At 37.2% G+C, this 21,557-nt stretch overlaps 1 protein-coding gene across 6 annotated transcripts in view; it reads right to left on the bottom strand.

Moving 5' to 3' along the window:
• NEDD4 (NEDD4 E3 ubiquitin protein ligase) overlaps positions 1-21,557 on the bottom strand; it is a 131,757-nt gene that overhangs the window by 81,906 nt on the left and 28,294 nt on the right. For 4 of the 6 annotated variants that reach the window (XM_065940572.1, XM_065940574.1, XM_065940573.1 and 1 more), the window contains exon 1: positions 1,952-3,502. In XM_065940572.1, the coding sequence (XP_065796644.1) occupies positions 1,952-3,502 (1,551 nt within the window). Of the gene's footprint in view, positions 1-1,951; positions 3,503-12,463; positions 12,518-21,557 lie in introns of those variants that run through there. The other 2 variants (XM_065940576.1, XM_065940577.1) reach the window with 1 other exon arrangement.

Below are 21,557 nucleotides of genomic sequence, written 5' to 3'. Positions count from 1 at the left end.
ACTATAATTAGATTAATATATAATTATTGATAAACACAGGATTATTTCTAAAACCCCATTATTGTTGTCACTGCTATGTTTAGAAAAAACAACATTACTATTTCCCTCTTAAAACAAGCCCTTAATTTACCACTAATCAATTAGATCAATTTAGATCTAGCATGTGTTATTTAATGGTCCTATGTTGTTTACAATTCTTATATAAAAAGTTGTTTAATAAACATTAAGAGGAGGAACAACTTAAAGCTTTCCAGCAAACGACACACTTCAACAATTTTATAATTGAATAATCTAGCAAAAAATAGAATCTGCAGAAAGCTAGGCATTCGGCTGTCACAAAATATGTTTAAGTTAGCTTACCCAATTTTAAAGAAAAACCAGTGAAAGTATATCTTTTAGCCACACAAAAGGTAGTCAAATTTAATTTAAAAACATTAAAAAGACCATTTTTTCAAAAGTATCAACAGCAACAAACTATAATATTACCATAAAATCAATTCTTTAAAGAATACTTCTATAAATATTTCTAGGTCAATTATTTGTTTCAGGTTAGTTATTTCATTAAACATAAAATACATTTACAAGGTACATGTAATTCAATTAGCAAACTACTAATGTGTTTTTTCACAGTATCAGTTAATTGCTTTTTTTAGGAGACAAAATAATTGAATGGATTATAATCTCCTAACAGTTAGTGTTTTAAAAGTTTTGCAAACGGATAATTCTAAAACATACATCAGAATATGAAATGTGATTTTTATTCATCCTCAGTAAAGTAATTGCTTATACTAACATCTGGGCATTGGTAATAAGAATTATATTCATCAGATTTCAAAAGAGAGAAAACAAACTAGCAAATATTTAATATTTTATTTGCCCAGAAATTTTTTTAAAAACTTTAATTTTGATAGTAAGTGTTATATAAACACAGATAAGCAGATAAGTTTCTTTGCCTCAAACTATTATGTACTGTCATCTAGAATTGGTTTAGTCAGAAATACTCTTTTTTTAATTTCCTAAAATCTGGCAAGATCTTCCAAACACAGAAATTTTAAAAATCTATTCAAGTTCAAAACACTTAAACTACTTTGGAAAGGCCAAATTATACTAAAAAACTGTTTTGGTTAAGAGTCACTGGAGTTAAATTACTACTATAATAAAGCAAAATTACCCAAATAACAAATTAATATGGTAAGTAGGAAATGCCTAGCAATTGAAACCAAATTTTAAAATATAAAATTTAGAGTTCAATATTGTCGAAAGAATGAGTTACATTTTAGAAGGCACTCTTAACTTGTAGCTAAAGAAAAACAGGGTGGAACAAAATTCCTGTGGTTAAGGGTATATACAAATGCAAATACCATTTATTTTTCCTCTGCTTTAAACATTCAGTATAATAGTTTTTATCAATGATCAAATAAACACATGTATTTCAAAGAAATATTTTCTCTATGTTCACTTATAAGAAAAGTTTCACATTTAAGTCGACTTTTTACTGTTTAATACTTTAAGTGGTTTTCTATATTTTACTTTTTTTCATAATGCTTAAAGAGGGGAGATACTAAATGAGCATTTTTGAAAATAAGAATGAAATACAGAGTTAGACTTTAAAACACCATGCCACTCAAGGGGAAAATATACTAAGGCAAAGTATTATAAAATAAATTATTAAAGCCTGTTCTTATGCTATAGAATGTTTTATGGCTTAAATCACTTTGGAAAGGTTTTTTTTTTTTAATGCATATTTTGTATGCTGATAAAATAGCAAATACAGTGAAAAACCATTAGGCACTTTTCAGAGTCACAAATATCAAATTCATGACTACAAAGTACTTGCTAGCTAAGGACCAAGAAAATATATAAAGCAGCCAAGTTATAATAAATTTTACCAAATACTTCACAGAACTATCCTAGTATAAATTAACATTTTCTAAAATCAAAGGAAACTTACCTTACAAGAATGCTTTAAAGAATTAGGTAGTTCATTTGTGAAATCTCTGTTGCTGTCTCTTGTTAAATTATCAACTTTACCTTCATTTCCAGATGCAAACTTTATGAGTAATTGAGATGGTCCCCCCTTAGAACAATTGTGCTTAAGGCTAGATAAACAGGAAGCATTTGGATAAGTTCCCCCCAATGAAATACTTCTCTGTAAAAGAGCATGGTTTTTGTTTATCTGTAAATTTGGTCTTTCCAACTGTCCATTGATATTGATTTGATAATCTACATTTTGGGAGGATGGCAAACATGCAGATGTCCTATGCATAAGCTTAATAAACTCTGGATCAGAATTAAGCTCAGTTTCTGACATCTCTGGTTTACAATCACCATTTGCTGCTTCACAGTCTAATGCAGTTGCTTTCTGTTGGGTAAAATGCAGTGAAACACAAGAATATCCTTCAGATGGCTTTTCACAGACAGTCTGATTTGGACTATTATTTGCAATAATGATTTTCTTTTGTAATGAGCCCTTCCTGTGAAGAGGTCGTATGTCTCTTACTTCTCCGGGAGTACAGACTGTCTTGGATAACCGAAGTCCATTGACAGCTGTTGAAAGAAATCCCTTAGCACTAGTGCCATCTTCATTGTGGACAATTTCACTAGGAGAAATAATAAACTGGTGTGAGGTCTGATAGGATCCTTTGCTGAGAAGAGTACCTGTACTTGTTGGAGAAGTTGGTGGGGTATTTGAAGGACTCCTAGGAAAAATGACTAAGGATGAACAACGTTTTAGTGGAATTTTCGAGTTCCTGCTCACTGGCAATTTCATAATCTCTAGTCCATGATCCAAGTCATCCTGGACAAAGGGAACTGTACTTGTACTTCTTGAAAAAATTTCACATGGAGTAGTATTCCTGTTTGGCACACTTCTATTGGAGGCGCTGTCAGAAGATAAATTCCCACCAAAAAAGGTATCATCAGTTGGTGGAAAAGTGTAACCACTGCTGTCACTGAGGATACTGTTGGTACATGAACCTCCACTGGTGATACTTGTGCAGGACCCATAATCACTACCATTGCTGCTGCAAGACCCATTCTCACTGGCTGAGAAGTTACTAAGGCTACCACTGCAAAGGGCAGGACTGCTTAAGAGGTCACCACCACCCATGGCATTCAGTTCATTATCAACCACAGCACTGCCATCCTTTAAGACACAAGTAAACGAAGCATCATCACCATCAGCTAAGACACTGCCGGGCTGAAGACATCCACTGTACCTTGTTGGCTGTAATGATATCTGCAGACAGCTGCTCTTTTTATGAACATTTTCAGGTGAAGGAAAAGATGATCTTTCCCGAGACTTAAGGTTTTCCTTTATTAACGGAGCTAGTGCAGTCTGTTTGGGAGTCAGCTTCATTTGAACCACGTTCGCCGTTGAAATCCGGGTTGGTCTCGTGAAGCACATGTGAATGCTGCTATCCAAATCATCTCCGGAGGTTTCTGACAAAGGATAAGTATTGCTTCTTCTGGCTGCAAAGTGCAATCGTAAGCTCTGTGCCATTTGTTCTCATTTCCAAACATGTTAAGGGCTGAGAGTCATAACAAAGATCTCTGTCGGTAGACAGGCTAGAAGCAGCTGCACTGCAGCAAAAGAAAAAATCATTTGTGGTGCCTGAATGAGCTCAGAAGTAGTAGTCTTCATCCTAAGTAAAACCTTAAAGACCAGATAGCATAGAAAGAAAAAGACGGCCCATTCCCGAGACTGACGTTTCTAAAATGTCTTGAATCGCTTGTAGTCAAAATGCCTTCACTTACAAAGCACTTGATTTCCAGCGACCTTTAAGCTGAGCTCAGCTGCAGCACACTGCCTCAAACACTGCCAACCTTGTTTCAATTATACCTTCTCCAATTTGCATGAATGAGTAACACAAGAACAACAATCTTCTAGCATTTCAAGTTGAAACAGTATTTTTTTCACTCCAGCTCTACTAAATGAACATTTAACTCTGTGATTCACGGTGCCTATACTTTCTCCAGCAGAGTTTGACCACTAATATTTTTACCCATAGGGATAGAGTTACAGGAAGTTGGTAGGAATGAAACTCCATGTAATTGAGTATCAAATCAAGGATTGCATTTCCAAATAGTGGCCATACTAGGAATCCAGTCAACTTAGTAAATGTAGAAAGGAATATAGACTGTTAATATTTTTAAAAGGAGAAAGTTCAAATGTTTGTATATATTTGGAAATACCAAAACTTTGGGGGTGAATTAAAAGTTTAGCATTAAAACAAACAGATAAATATTTTAGTTTTCAAAACACTACGTAGTTATAAAAAGTGAAAGCTGAAGGATTGAAATACAAAATTAGCCTAGTAATTCTATTGCAAAAATTGAGCATACGTCTGAGAAAAAAACGTTTGTGAGAAGCTGTCACCAAGCATTTTCTCCTGTAATTTTAAGGCCTTTCCAGCCAAGCAGTACAGTCTTTAAATGATTCCATTTATATTTTGACTATTAAAACTCTGCCAAGAAATAGCCTAAGCAAACATTCCATTAAAAATATATGCAGATTAGACAGAAAAACTATACCCCAATATAGTTTGAGCACACAAGATATTTTATTCCACTGTCTATGCAATTCATTCACTTAAGAGAGTGTTGTGGTAAGTAAAGAAGTCTAAAAAGGATTTAACACATCAAATAAACATATCTCAATGCCAACTCTATTCTGAAAAACTCTAAGAGCTCTTTGCTGGCCCCTACTGGTGCACTGAAACAATTCATTTAGTTGTTTGGTATCTATAAAGAAGTATAAACCGTATGGCATATTTCTTTATATAGACAAAATACATACTTGTTTACATTTTTGAGTACTAGCACTGACCTAAAGATGGAATTACTTACTACTGCTGATAAAGCTCCCACAAGAGAGAACAGTAAGCTGTTTGTTCTTTTAGACGTTGTGATTTTGTATATATATATATTTTTTCTGCTTTGTATTTATTTAACCTTTACTTTATTTTCAGTTTACTAGGTAATAAAAGTTTAATATTTTAATTTCTCCCCTAAATGTCATAGACCAAGGTTGGTATTCTATTTGAAAGAAACACATTTATTTTTAAATAATACTCTAGGGTATATTTAAACTTCTTACCTGAATTTTATAGCTGGAACTCCAGTAATAAATATATACTGGCTCATTCATAGGAAAGTAAAAAGTAAAATAGTTCAGTTGTTTACACCACACAGTACTACACCCAAGTTGTACTTTTCTAAGTAAGTTTTTTTTCCCTAGGTAAAAGCAAATATGTAAAACATATACTTGCACTTTGTTTAAAAAAGAAAACTTAGATCTGTTCTCAATCATAATTTTCTAAACAGTGTTTTTAATCAATTAAGACAGGACAAAACAGAAATATGGAATTTACTAGATTCTATTTCTAACTAGAATGAGATACTACTATGTTTTAGAATATGTACAGCTGTAAACTTAGTAATAAAATTGTTATGCTGTTTCGGTTCGGTATAATCTACATTATGATTTTATAGACTTCAGTACATATTCCCTTATAATCTTTTTTTCTTTATAGAAGGAAGAGTCCTAATCTTTTCACTATGCCTTCAAAAAACTTCAGCTTACCTTCTAGAATTAAGTTAGGGATAACTCAATAAATGGATTATTTCTAATAAGCTAATCAATGAGATCAACCATTCATGCCTGTAGTCTAAAAATTCCAGTTAATAAGCAAATCTCTTTTGGGTGTTAATATAAAATAATTAATCAAATAAGCATTTTCTCTTTCTCTTATAGTAAAGCTACAGTAAGCTTCACTATAAATATCAGTTTCATGTCCCCTAACTACATTTCAAGCTTCCAGGATCTCAACTAGGCATATCTTCTGATCCTCCTGAGATCACATTGGAATGGGGTAAGCACCAAGTAACACCAGAGATGAGGCTGGACGGATGGTGGATGGATCTAGCTACTACTTCTAAAGAAATATCAAAATACTGCAGCTGGACAAGAAGGCACAATGCTTGAAACATCTGCAAAGAGGGCTTCAGCCAAGGAAAAGTAAGAAAATCAAATGCACTTCCTTGTACTCTAGGCTGCGTTTCAATTCTAGAAAGGTTAAACAGTGCATTACTGGCTCTGGTCTGGGATTGCACAGGATCTGTACCACTAATAGAGCAGTTCTGTGTACAGCCTGGAGAACCTGGGATAAGATGTAGCCTCCTGGCCAAAGAGATGCGAACAGAGGAGTATCAACCCTAACCTCAAGGGAAGAAGAGTTGGAGAATGATAGCAGACCTCACCTGGGAGGAATCTATGCAAATCAGACAACATTTTATATTCTAGAATGAAACAGATCATATTTTAGGATTAGACAGAAGCTCAGGACCCCACATTCTGAGATATTTAGTTTCTGATTATCTACACAGAAAATAAATGTGATTACATACCCCTACGGACAAGCTCAGGATTCTACTAATCATTGACTACAACTCTGAAGCTCAATGTCCCCTGTGATGCTTAATTGTGCATGTTGACTTGGCTAAGTTTTGAGTCAAACACCCATCCAAGTGTTGCTATGGAGCTATTTTTTTTAGATGTGATTGACATTTAAATCAGTAGATATTAAATACAGCAAAATGCCCTCCATAAGTTGTGTGTGTGTGCTAAGTCACTTCAGTCATGCCCAACTCTCTGCAACCTCATGGACTGTAGTCTTCCAGGCTCCACTGTCCACGGGATTCTCCAGGCAAGAATATTGGAGTGGGTGGTAGTAGATCTCAATCAGTTAAAGGACTTATGAAAAAAGACAGATTTTTGGAAGCAGCAATTCTGCCTTAAGACTGTAACAAGAAACCCTGCCTGAGTTTCCAGTTTGCTGCCCTGCCCTGCAGATTTCAGATACCTAACTCCTACTTGAATCTGCAACCTGCCAGTACACCTCACGGATGTCAGACCTGCCAATGCCTTAAAATAAATCAATCCCCCACTTCATTATCTCTTCCTCTCCCATTCTCTGTGTGCACGTACGTGTATCCTATTGGTTTTGTTTCTCTGGATAACCCTGACTAATACAACCACTAAACTTGAGATGCACAGCATGTCCACCTAGAATACGAAATATAGGAGTCTCCTAAGGCTTCAGAGGCTGGATGTGTGCAGACATAGCTCTTGGGTAGTGACACAAATGTGTCACTGTGGGTAGTAGCTGAAGATGGAGAAGCTCTCTACAGTGAGCAAAAACAAGACTGGGAGCTGACTGTGGCTCAGCTCATGAACTCCTTATTGGAAAATTCAGACTTAAATAGATGACAGTAGGGAAAACCACTAGAGCATTCAGGTATGACCTAGATCAAATTCCTTACGATTATACAGTGGAAGTGAGAAATAGATTCAAGGGATTAGATCTGATAGAGTGCCTGAAGAACAATGGACAGAGGTTCCTGACATTGTACAGGAGGCAGGGATCAAGACCACTCCCTAGAAAAACAAATGCAAAAAGGCAAAATGGTTGTCTGAGGAGAAGACAAATAGCTGAGAAAAGAAGAGAAGCGAAAGGCAAATGAGAAAAGGAAGATATACCCATCTGAATGCAGAGTTCCAAAGAACACCAAGGAGAGATAAGAAAACCTTCATCAGTGATCAATGCAAAGAAATAGAGGAAAACAATAGAATGGGAAAGACTAGAGATCTCTTCAAGGAAATTAGAGATACCAAGGAACTTTTCGTGCAAAGATGGGCACAATGAAGGACAGAAATGGTATGGACCTAACAGAAGCAGAAGATGGCAAGCAGAAAAGGTGGCAAGAATACATGGAAGAACTATACAAAAAGATCTTCATGACCCAGATAACCATGATGGTGTGATCACTCACCTAGAGCCAGACATCCTGGAGTGTGAAGTCAAATGGGCCTTAGGAAGCATCACTACAAACAAAGCTAGTGGAGGTGATGGAATTCCAGTTGAGCTATTTCAAATTCTAAAAGATGATGCAGTTAAAGTGTTGCACTCAAAATGCCAGCAAATTTGGAAAACTTAGCAGTGGCCACAGGACTGAAAAAGGTCAGTTTTCATTCCAATCCCAAAGAAAGGCAATGCTGAAGAATGTTAAAACTACTGCACAATTGCACTCATCTCACACGCTAGCAAAGAAATGCTCAAAATTCTCCAAGCTAGGCTTCAACAGTACATGAACTGAGAACTTCCAGATATTCAAGCTGAATTTGGAAAAGGCAGAGGAACCAGAGATTGGATTGCAGAAAAAGCAAGAGAATTCCAGAAAAATATTTACTTCTGCTTCATTGACTACACTAAAGCCTTTTACTGTGTGGATCACAACAAACTGTGGAAAATTCTTAAAGAGACTGGGATATAAGACCACCTTACCTGCCTCCTGAGAAACCTGTGTGCAGGTCAAGAAGCAACAGTTAGAACCGGACATGGAACAACGGACTGGTTCCAAATTGGGAAAGGAGTACGTCAAGGCTTATTTAACCTGTCACCCTGCTTATTTAACTTATATGCAGAGTACATCATGAGAAACGCTGGGCTAGATGAAGCACAAGCTGGAATCAAGATTGCAAGGAGAAATATCGATAACATCAGATATACAGATAACACCACTCTTATGGCAGAAAGTGAAGAGGAACTGAAAAGCCTCTTGATGATAGTGAAAGAGGAGAGTGAAACTCAAAATTCAAAAATCTAAAATCATGGCACTTCATGGCAAATAGATCGGAAATAATGGAAACAGTGAGAGACTTTATTTTCTTGGGCTCCAAAATCACTGCAGATGGTGACTGCAGTCATGAAATTAAAAGCAGCTTGCTCCTTGAAGAAGAAAAGTTATGACCAACCTAGACAGCATATTAAAAAGCAGACACATTACTTTGCCAACAAAGGTCCACAAAGTCAAAGCTATGGTTTTTCCAGTAGTCACATATGGATGTGAGAGTTGAACCATAAAGAAAGCTGAGCGCTGAAGAATTGATGCTTTTGAACTGTGGTGTTGGAGAAGACTCTTGGGTGTCCCTTGGACTGCAAGGAGATCCAACCAGTCCATCCTAAAGGAGATCAGTCCTGAATATTCATTGGAAGAACTGATGCAGAAGCTGAAACTCCAATACATTGATCACCTGATGCAAAGAGCAGACTCATTTGAAAAGACCCTGATGCTGGGAAAGATTGAAGGCAGGAGAAGAGGACGACAGAGGATAATATGGTTGGATGGCATCTCCAACTCAATGGACATGAGTTTGAGAAAGTTCTGGGAGTTGGTAATGGACAGGGAAGCCTGGTGTGCTGCAGTCCATGGGGTCACAATGAGTCAGACACGACTGAGCGACTGAAGTGAACTGAGTGACACAGAAGCACTAACTTTCACATGTATATTTGCTCTTTGCCATACACTTCTAAAGAGAACCTTGCTAGGAAAAGGATGTGTCTGTAACTTAGTTGTGAATGCTACAGGAGAAGATATGGCATTTACAGTGCACAGGTCAATTTACTGCTACACAATCAAGCTTGTTATTCCATCAATGGCTCTAGTTTCTATGACATCTCAGGTAATCTGTACACTTCAATTACCTGCTGGGACCAGCAACAAATCAGAGTATTACAATGACGTGCACCACTCTTAATTATTTCTTGTTCCCTTTTGCTTATAAAGTGAGCTTCTTAAGAAAATGCATAGCATTTATAATTTCTAATGCATAGCAGAGTACTGAACACAATGTATGCCCAAAATGGCATACTGTAATTAACACACAAAATGTGATATCAGACAGCCATAAATACATAAGTCCATGAACTCTAAATCACACATTATATTAATGATGAAAAGCTTTCAAGGGCTTTGATAGCTACTGTCTCATTTTATTTTCATAATGTATTTATCAGGTAGGACAAATACTGTTATCCCTATTTTTTAAACATGGGAAAATATCTTCAGAAGGATTAAAAAATTTGTCTAGAGTACTCTTGCCTGGAAAATCCCATGGACGGAGGGGCCTAGTGGGCTGCAGTCCATGGGGTCACTAAGAGTCGGACACGAGGGAGTGACTTCACTTTCACTTTTCACTTTCATGCACTGGAGAAGGAAATGACAACCCACTCCAGTGTTCTTGCCTGGAGAATCCCAGGGACGGGGGAGCCTGGTGGGCTGCCGTCTATGGGGTCGCACAGAGTCGGACACGACTGAAGTGAGTTAGCAGCAGCAGCAGCAGCAGCATAAGCTAATATACCAAAGCACAAGTCGGACTGCAAGGAATTCTGACTCTTTGGTATAGGGATCTATAATATGCTCATCAATGCATTATTTTCTTTTTGCTTTTAGAAATACTCCATTGTTAATATCGTAAGCAATGCTTTTTTTTTTGACATATCATGACGCTCTGTATATACCCTATACATAGTAAATGCTCAAGGAGTGTTAATGCACTGACCAGAGCATGACAAATATTAGTTTTGGCAATGAAGAGTCACACTGTACTCAGATTACTGGCAAAGAGACTAGATGACTATAAGCAGGGTGGAGAGCATCAGCATGAGCTACCCCTCCTTGTGTACAGTATGCAAGTAATTCAAATGAAACAGTTCACCAATGAGTGCCCAAGAGTCAGGGAGAAAGTCACACCAGTATCACGAACAACAGGAAAAGAACACAGTAATACCATGACCAGCAATTCAAGCCCAAAATATGAATCTTAGAGATACAATCGTACATGTGTATCAGGAAACACAGCAAGAATGTTTATCAATTGATAATAGCACAAACCTGGAAACAACACTCATATCTATTAAGGAGAATAAATACATAAATTGTGGTATTACAGCATTTGCAGACGAAGGGAAAACTATGCATTTGTGAAATATGTTCTTATGGATTGACTTCACAAATATATCATTAAGCCAAAAGCATGTCACAGAGGAAAGTATTCACAGTGCTACCATTTCAGTAAATCCAAAAATATGAAAATGGAAACCACTATTTTTTTAGGGATACATATATACATGGTAAAATTTTTTAAATAGCAAAGAAATGATAGACACAACATTCAGGACAGTGGTTACTACTTGTGGGAGAGAAAAAGGAGATGCTATTGTAAGGGTTAGAGGATGCTTTGAAGATTTTGGTAATGTTCAAGTTCTTAAGTTGAATAACAAACATACAGATATTTGTCTTATTATTTAAGATAAATTTATAGCATACATATTTTTGTATGTTTATTTCATGATTAAAAAACACCAATACTAAATTTCACCTGGTCCTATCTAGAAGGAAAACAGATCTGTAGCAACAGAAGGAAAAAACGAAAACATCTCCATTTTATTATTAAAAAGGCAAAAATACAAACAAAAAATAAAAAGCTCTGTGACTAACCAAATGATAAGCAAATCATCAACATCTGTCAGTGAGCCTTACAAAATTAGATTGCCAAGATAGTGATCAAGTCTCCCTTGGCTGCAAAAAAAGTACCTTTGCCTATAACGGTACTAATTAATGACTTCATCTGAAATATCTTCAGTTGTGCTGTGCTATGCTTAGTAGCTCAGCCATGTCTGACTCTTTGTGACCCCATGGACTGTAACCTGCCAGGTTCCTCTGTCCGCAAAATTCTCCAGGCAAGAATACTGGGGTGGGTTGCCATTCCCTTCTCCAGTATCTTCTGTTACCAGTACAGTTATCACATCTATAACACCAAGTGTTATATAGTCCAACACTAAAAATAGATTCTTTAAAAAAATCTAGCTTCTATATTAGCTACAAAATGAATAAAACTGTTTTAATTTTTGTTGTGCTTCTGTTTAGTAATTGATAAGCTTTGACCATATAACACTGTTCTTATGCCTCAATATTCAAATCTTACAGGTTTAAAATGTAAATGTAAAATGTTAAAAGGTTTGAAATATAGTTCCAAGACAAATTAGGAAGAGGGTAGGATTTCAAGGCAGTCTATTAGGAAATTAGGAATCACAACTATCCTTTTATAAAAATAAAACCAGGTTATATTTGCTTTTTGTCTCTCTGAACACTGGCAATTCTTTAGAGAACTTAACTTCATCAGTTAGAGAGGTTTCCTTTGTATTCAATAGAAGGGTGGGGATAAGGGAGAGGATGGGATGTCACAACTGGATACAGGCAACCTCAAGATCTCTACCGGAGCTCAGAGGGGAAGGCTCCTGAGCCTCTGACTATCAACCAGGGTACCAGCATAAGTGTGCAGGAAGGTCAGGCCAAGAAGCTGACTTTTCTGTATCTCCTGCTATGAGAGACCTTGAGAAAGACCATGAAATCTGCTGAGAACTGATAATCAGGAGAGGGGCCAGGGAGAAGAGAAGAGTAGCAGGAAAGAGGAGGAAAAAAAAATTCTATCCACCACTTTGCTCAGTCTTTCCATAACCACCTCAAAAGCATCTCTCATTTCACAGATTCCCGGCCTACTTTTGCTTGTTACTCAAGTATTCCCTTGCTTCACAGTTTATGTTTGTATGGTAGGACTTACCAATCGATTTTCATCAAACACTTCAAATAGAAGCCGGTGTTGCTGAGGATGAACCTAAGTAAGGAAAAAAATAAACTTTGCTTAAAAACAAGTGAACAGTGGAACTATATTCAGTATCTTATAATAACCTACAATGAAAAAGAATATATATACACACACATACCTGTGTGCTTGTGTGTATAACTGAATCATTTTGCCGTATACCAGAAACTAACACATTGTAAATCAACTCAACTTTTAATTTTTAAAGAAGTGAACATCAAGCCACAGACACCAAGAAATAAATGCTTGTAAACATTGCCATTTCCTAATTCCTGTTACTTACAATGTATTTTAAATTACATGTGAAACTTAATACAAAAGCCAAGACTCATCACATGTCAACCATTTTCTAAGTTTTACCATAACAACAAAGTGAATTTGGTTTCTTATTTTCCCATTTTTTCTACAATACAATAAAAGACACAATTTCAAAAATTTAAATATTTGCAAGCACTTAAAAATACAGATGGGATTTTAACTTATTATTCATTTTATGTACTCACTTTTATTTATCAGGTTAGAACTAGTCAAAATGGATGTTGACTTTATGGTAACAAGTGTTCTGAATCCTTGCAGTATTGACTTGATAAAACCAATATTGCTTCTACTATATAAAATACCTAAGCAGTCAAAAAGTACACACTGAGTTTTCACTTATTGTTTATATCTTACAGCACAAGTAAAAATTAACATATAGTATTAATATTTTATTTTTCAAAGCCAATGCTTTTATTTTTGCTGAAATGTTTCAACATCAAGTTATTAACAATATTTACTAAATATCAAACAAAAAGAAAATCTTTAATAACTTTTTATACCAGAGGTTAAGATGGTGTATAGAACATTCTTACATTTAAGTTCATATTTTCACTATGATAAATCACATTAAACACTGAAATATATTAAAACTTTGACTTATATGTCAAAAGCATTACTACCCTTCAGAAAAAAGTCCTATACATGTGACAAGGATATTGAGATACCCAGACCAATATCTGCTCTTCCTTAAATCCTTCTGATAACATAATCCTAACTATACCTGAAGCAATCTGCCTAGGGTCACCACAACTCTGGGGAAGAGGGGCATTAACTTTTTTAATTGAAAAGTATAACAAATTCAGAAAAGTATAACATTTACTAATCTTAAATATCCAGCTTGATGACCTTTCATACATGTTTACCATGTCATCATCACCCAGATAAAAGTACAAAACAGTCCATTTTTTTCATGTGTTGTTTTCTGTGTGAACAGTGCCCTCTGGACTTGTTCAACATTGAAACTCTCAGTAAGACTCCCTAAAAAAGTTCTCTTGCACCTAGGGGTGACTAAAGAGGCCAACCTAGCTTCAGTCACTGGGTGGGACTTCTGGGAGAGCTCTTTAAATGGGGCTGACTCAGTGGAAGAGTGGTTGCTTTTGCCCTTTGTACTCCTCTTTCCTGCGTGGAACTTGGTGAGGACAGCTGGCACCCCTGCAGTCATAGTGTAACCATGCAGGAACAATGAGGGTGGAAGCCACAGTCAAGGCTATGGTTTTTCCAGTGGTCATATACGGATGTGAGAGATGGACTGTGAAGCAAGCTGAGCACCGAAGAACTGATGCTTTTGAACTGTGGTGTTGGAGAAGACTCTTGAGAGTCCCTGGGACTGCAAGGAGATCCAACCAGTCCATTCTAAAGGAAATCAGTCCTGGGTGTTCATTGGAAGGGCTGATGCTGAAGCTGAAACTCCAGTACTTTGGCCACCTGATGCGAAGAGCTGACTCATTGGAAAAGACCCTGATGCTAGGAGGGATTGGGGGCAGGAGGAGAAGGGGACGACAGAGGATGAGATGGCTGGATGGAATCACCAACTCGATGGACATGAGTTTGAATAGACTCCGGGAGCTGGTGATGGACAGGGAGGCCTGGTGTGCTGTGATTCATGGGGTCGCAAAGAGTCTGACACGACTGAGGGGCTGAACTGAACTGATGCCTTGGGGATAGAAAAACAGTGTAAGAGAATAATCCTTTCTAGGAAGATGTAGAGGAAATTTGGGGGAGGAGATGACACTTGAGCTAAGACTTGAAAGATGGGAAGAATTTGAGTAAGAAAACACAGAGAATACTCACAGCAAGGAGATCAAAGGGGAAAAAGGCATGGGGGCAGAATGAGTGTGCTCTAAGAAAATCAACTAATAAGAACATTTTTATGATAGAAAGTCTTAAGAAAAATTTGGTTATTTAGGGAAGAGCCAGGCTGAAGGCACTGATACCCAGAAAACGAATTAAAACTTGATTGGTATGGGAGAAAATTAAGCTCTCAAAGGAAAAGAGTAAAATGATGAAGATCACATGTAAATATTATTTTGTGAGTGATACATAAAATAAACAGGACTAGAGAGAGACCCTGAAGTCCACAGCGACTGTGGCTATAGTAACTCGGGCATGAAGTGTTGAGAGCTTTGCCTCTGATGGTCCCAGTGAGAACAGGGAAGAAGGCCATGAAAAATATTATAAGAGAAAAAACAAAAAGTCTCAATGCCTAACAAAATACCTGGTAGACAGTATAGATGTTTAATACTGCTAAGACAACAGATATCAAATGTGACCTGAACAGGCCTCTGCTGTCCTGGTTCAGACTATAATTAATAGCTTCCTAGCAGGAGGCTCTACCTCAACTGTCTTATCTTCGAAATCTATCTTTCCTATTGTAACTGGAGTGACTTATCTGAAAGACAATTTAGGCCTTCTTTACTGCTGTATTCAAAAGCTACTCTCAGTGGCCTAAAGAAAATTATTCAAATGCCTGGGCACAGAATGAGCTTCACGACCTGAGCCCAGTTTGCCTTTCGAGCCTTGTGTCCTGTAACTGTCCCCTGCTCACGCAAATACACCAACACCCTATGCTCTAGTCCCACAACAAACAGTCTAATTACTGCTTACTGAGCTTTCTGATCTGCACCTCTGTGCATGCTAAGGTCACTCCATGTGCAATACCTTCTCCGCGCAATAAGTCCAAAATTTACCCCTTGTTCAAGCCTCAGCTCAAATGTCAGCTCCACTCTGAAGTTTTACCTCCCCAGTCACTCCCCTTCATTTTCAGTTATTAGAAAACTGACTACATCCTTCCATTTTTGAAGTTAATAGTACACAATAGCTCTCTGTTGTTGTTCAGTTAAGTCGTGTCCGACTCTTGGTGACCTCATAGAGTGTAGCACGCTCTGTCCATGGGATTTCCCAGCCAAGAATACTGGAATGGGTTGCCATTTCCTCCTCCAGGAATAGCTGCCTACTGAATTATAAAAACACCATAAAACACTTGTTTACTTTATATATCAAAGGCACACGGTAAATGCAAGAATACAATTTAAAATGTGTGGTTGAGAATTCTAATTCAAGAAGGACAGCTTAAACACAAACATTAATCCTCTCCCCCTTGAGATCTTATTTTCGTAATAACAAAGGAATTTGTAAAAGGCACTGACAGTCAATTCCTAGGTAATTGTTAAGAAGTCCAGGGTCCCCGAGGAGGAGAAAGGGATCTGGGGCTCTCAAGGCAGAGACAGGGGTCTGAAATTCTCAAAGGGGAGGAAAGGACAAACTTTTTTTCTACATTCCTTAGTAAGGATTATATAGCAATAATGTATCCTGGTTGAGGACATGTTTCTCCTTCCTGAAAAACTTCTGACTAATCCTGTTATCTTAAAATGTATATATAGTGGGAGTGGGCCTGTTAAGATCTTTGCTTTCTCTGTCCCTTTTTATACTTTAATAAAACTCTGCTACACCAAAGCGCTTGAGTGATTAAGCCTGGTCCCTGGTCCCGAAGTTAAATCTTCTTCGGAGATCACGAATCCGACATCATTCACCACAAGCTATCAGCATAAAAGCAACACAGCAAAGATCACATGCACATGCGAGGGCCACCAGCTGGTGAGCAATATCAACACTTTTCTGGAAGAGATGAAGTGGGGAAGAAAGCAATGAAGCAGGGCTTCTGAAGAAACTGAAAACAAAAGAACAGAAAGTTGAAGCAAAGGGGTCAATGGCCCTAATGAGAGAATATTCATATGGCACCTAAACCTCTTAACACACACAGACACACACACATTATGAAAGAGCTCCTCTTTGATTTCAGGTAGAGGTTCAACAATAATGCAACCATCAGTTTTAATGTGTAATGTATAAATGATAACTAAAAATATAATTGTTCCACGTTTGTGCTTTTCATATATAGAAGCAATAGATGATTTTTCTATTGTGTCATTGTTAAGTGTAACTATATTAGCAGAGATCACAGATGTATAACCAGAAAAACTGTCCCCAAAGAAAAAAAAATACTTAGGAAACAAAAGTAAACACCTTTAAAAACTGTAAGGTGTTTCCTTAGAAATATCTATGGAAGTCTTGAATCTATAAGACAAAAATAGGACACTATATTAAGAGGCATGGAGTGGTGTTGCAACTAAAAATGACTGCTGAATTCAAATATAAGCAATCTAAGGTAAATTTGCAGAAATCTCTCAAAATGTAGAACAAAAAGCTAAGCTGAAGGAAAATATGAGAGAAAATAAAAAGAGGATTTTCTGAACAAAGTCAGTGAAAAATTAAGCCCTAATGCCCTAAACAGAGGATGAATAAGCTACAGCTTATGGACCAAATCCCGCTAGGCACCTGCTTCCTTTTTTTTTTTTTAACAGCCCATAAAACAGTTTTTCTTTTTTTAAAACATTTTTAAATGGTTACCTTTTAAATGGCTATCAAAGTACCTACATAGCAGCCTTACTTTTGCCTCCTATCTGTGTGACACCTAAAATACTTACTATATGGCTCTTTATGAAAAAGTTTGCTGACTCCTGTCCTAAGACATTTACTGTATGCTACCTACTGATTTCTCTCCTATATATCCAGGAAGGTACTGGATAAAGTTATCTTTGAAATATGTGAGAAAAATGCCACTCGAATCATTTTCTGCATTCTGTGGTTTACATGAGGAATTTTGACTGAGAAAGTAAGAATCGGTCTAGGTGACCCTTCATCCAACTAGCTGTAATCTCCAAACAATCATATAAACAGAGGAAAGGAAATTATTAGAGAAATTATTCACATAAAAGCTTCAGAACTGAAGGGAAACAGTGGTGTTTAAACTGAAATGCTTATCAAAAGGCCCAATATGATGACACTGCACACACAAGGCATAATACTTTGAAATTTTTAAAACACCGGGATAAAGATAAATCATAAGTTTTTTTCACAAAGAGAGAAGGATCACCCCCAAAGGAACAAGAATCAGCCCTTTCAATAGCAATACCATGTTCAATGTTGATAAAACAATGGCTTTAAGTTCCTGAAGAAAAACCATTTCCAACCTAGACTCCTATGAGGGGCCAAGTCTTCTGGGGAAACTTTCAAAAAAAGGGTTCTGCATCTTTTAAAAGAGACACAATGGGGGAAATTCTCCCTTGTCTACCTCTGGAGGACATCATCATGGACATCATCATGTTTGGAATCGTGGCAAGCTTCTTGTGACCATGGACAGAAAGCAAACATAAGCTGGTGGTCTACTCATCTATTATAGCTGGAGGTCAATTTGGGACAGGGATGTGTGAACTATTCATTAGAATGGGAATAATGACCAGAATGACAGAAAGAGTTTAGAGCAGTTCCTTTTGGCAAGCGAGAATAGGAGGGCTAAGGAGCAGGCACCAAAGTCTCCTGCTCTTCACTATAAGCCCCTTTCTTTACACTATATCTTTTTAAGCTATGTGTGAATATTTTGATGAGATTATTTTTTTAATTTCTATTAAAAATAGGAGTAAAGCTATGGTCACAAAAAACAGTTTACAGGGTCATAATGAAAGGTATAAGAAAAACAGAAATAAAGACTATTGTGCTGTTTGTGGAAAAATATATAAGTCTATAAATGGACAAAAGAGCAAAGAAAAAGAAAAAACACCAGAGGAGTAACCAAATTTTCAAAGAAGGATAAAGGTACTGATAAATGTCAATTTATTCTCTGCTATTCAAAAACAATCTAAAGTAACATTCCTGGAAATTATGCTGGTGGTTGCAGGAAAAAACCAAAGCAAGTATATTTTTTTTTAAAAAAGCTTTATTGAGATATAATACACATACTATGTATGTGACCCATTGAAAATGTACAATTCAATGGTTTTTAGTATAGAGTATGCAACTACCCTCACAATTTTGGAACATTTTCATCACCTCAAATAGAAATTCCATGCCTGTCAGCAGTCACTGCTAGTGAAGTGAAGTGAAAGTTGCTCAGTCATGTCCAACTCTTTGCAACCTCATGGGCTATACTCTCCACAGAATTCTCCTGGCAAGAGTACTGGAGTGGGTAGCCATTCCCTTCTCCAGGGGATCTTCCCAACTCAGAGATCGAACCCAGAGTCTCCCACACTGCAGGCAGATTCTTTACCAACTGAGCAACCAGGGAAGCCCATGCAGTCACTCCTAATTTCCCCTCAACTTCCTCAATCTCAGACAACCTCTAATACATTTTCTGTCTCTACAGATTTGCCTACTATAGACATTTAACATAAGGAGAATCCTACAATATGTGGTCTTTAAATATTTTTGAGGTTCATCTATGTTGTAGCATGTGTCACTACATCGTTCCTTTTTATAATTGAATAATATTTCATTGTATGTATACATCCCATTCATTTGTCTATTTTCTTTGTCCATTCATTTGTTGATGGACCTACGGCTATTTCTACTTTTTTACTATAATGAATAATGATGCTATGAGCATTCATCTACAAGTTTTTGTGTGAACATCTGTGGTAAGTAGATTTTAAACTAAAACCTGTGTAAAAAGTTACATGAACTAGGTAAGTATTTTTATAAGCATATAAAATGCTTGTAGCATTTTATAAATAGAAAGTGTCTTCACATTTTTATGTACATGTTTTGTGTCTTTCTACTTTGTTTCTCTATGTAGTTATTTCTTATCAACAAATATAAAAACAAATTATAGATACACAGCCATGGAAGGGAGAATTCAAACAGTAAAAAAAGATACATAGTATAGCAAATTATAAATCTTTCATCTTTGTCCCACCCTCAGAGAAAATACTGTGAACAGTTTCTTAGGTCCTGCCAGAAGTATTATTTCAAATACCTGCATATGAGAGAGTTGCTGTTTTTACACAAATAGGTGAATCATACATACAATGTTCTGTACCTTTGTTCCTTCATTTAGTACATTTTGAAACGAACACCCTATCAGTACATAAACATCTGTCTCTTTTTAAAGCCATTTAAATGGTAAAGCCATTATATGGCTATACCATACAATGAAAGTGAAAGTGAAAGTCGCTCAGTCGTGTCTGACTCTTTACTACACATGAACTGTGTAGTCCATGGAATTCTCCAGGCCAGAATACTGGAGTGAGTAGCTGTTCCCTTCTCCAGGGCATCTTCCTAACCCAGGAATTGAACCCAGGTCTCCTGCACTGAAGGCAGATTCTTTATCATCTGAGCCACCAGGGAAGCCCCATACTATACTTCATGCTTTATTAATGGGTCACCCATCCTTTTTCCTAGCGAACAGAACTCTGATTTTATTGAAATACTGGATGACAATGTGGGTCAGGGATACCAGCAGCTATTCCCCCTACCCCGCCTCCCATGAGCTTACTTCTGATTCCTCTAAGCTTCCCAGTAATTCCACTCTCTTTATCCATGCCTGGGTTAGAAATATGCACACAACATAATTCTGGCCCAAGACATATGAAAGTCTCCCAGGCAACCTTTTGAAAAAGGGTTCTTCACTTTTTAAAGGAGACTGATAGGGTCTATCTCTGGACATCATCATCAGAGGTTATGTCGTTTGGAACTGCTGCAGGCTTCTTGTGACGAAGGACAGAAAGCCAAGAGAATCTCAGAGAAGCTGGGCTTCACATGACCCCATTCAGCTGCTGCAGTCACAACTTCTCTTCTATGCCTGCTTCTTGTGAAGATAAATAATAAATGCAATTATCATTTAGCCCAATTTTAGCTGTTACAGTGAGTCTGTTACTGGAAGCTGAAAGCATCCTAAGTGATACACTACAGAAGGGCCTACTTTAAATACTTTACATTTAGGGATTCCCTTAAATCCTCTCATATCCCTGATATTCACTCACTAGCACCCTGTTTTCCCTCCACAAGGTTCAGCACATTGGTAAGACTTTCGAGAAACTAGTTCATAGGGCTCCACAGCAGACAGTAAGCCTTGTTGAAGGCAGGGACTTGTGAGTGAGTGAGTATTAAATTGCTCAGTCGAGTCCGACTCTTTCCAACCCCATGGACTATAGCCCGCCAGGCTCCTCTGTGCATGGGATTCTCCAGGCAAGAATACTGGAGTGGGTTGCCAGGATAAATATATGGATAAAAATATATAGGAAAAAATACCAGACTATCACACAATTAGTGGTGGCTTGATGGAAATTAAATTACAGCTGATTTTTATTTCTTTTTATAAAAATATCTAAGGTATACATGTTGCTTCTGTAACATAGTACTAATATATGCATGAACATATACACATTATGTACACATAACAAGATGTGTGTGAATACCAAAGATACAAACTGGTCATCAGGGGTGTGCAGGGAATGCAGTGGTCCTTTTCCAGAGGCTCCTATGCTATGCTGATGCACAGAGCATCTAAGGAGTATACGGCTCCCTGACGTGTCAGGCTGTTTTCCCTCCTGATAACTCACCTCTCCTGGCCTCACGTGAGCAACTGTAAGTGGAGATTTTACTATACTTTGCAATTGAACATTAACTTCAATTTGGAGTCATCCTGTCTATTAATTTACCAGTAACATTTCTGGTTCTGTAGTAAAGAATCAGTCTGCCAATGTAGGAGACGTAGGTTCATTCCCTGGGTGGGGAAGATTCCCTGGAGAAGGAAATGGGAGCCCACTCCAGTACTCTTGCCTGGGAAATCCCATGGACAGAGAAGCCTGGTAGGCTACAGTCAGGCCATTGGTCACAAATGGTTGGAACACAACTCAGTGACTAAACAACAAGAGTTCTCACCCCCCAAAAAAAAACCTTT

The sequence above is a fragment of the Muntiacus reevesi genome, chromosome 7 (genome assembly GCF_963930625.1).
Source record: "Muntiacus reevesi chromosome 7, mMunRee1.1, whole genome shotgun sequence".
NCBI classification, from domain to species: Eukaryota; Metazoa; Chordata; class Mammalia; order Artiodactyla; family Cervidae; genus Muntiacus; species Muntiacus reevesi.
The sequence above is the reverse complement of the archived record's forward strand: the minus strand, read 5'-3'. Positions and strand labels throughout refer to the sequence as shown.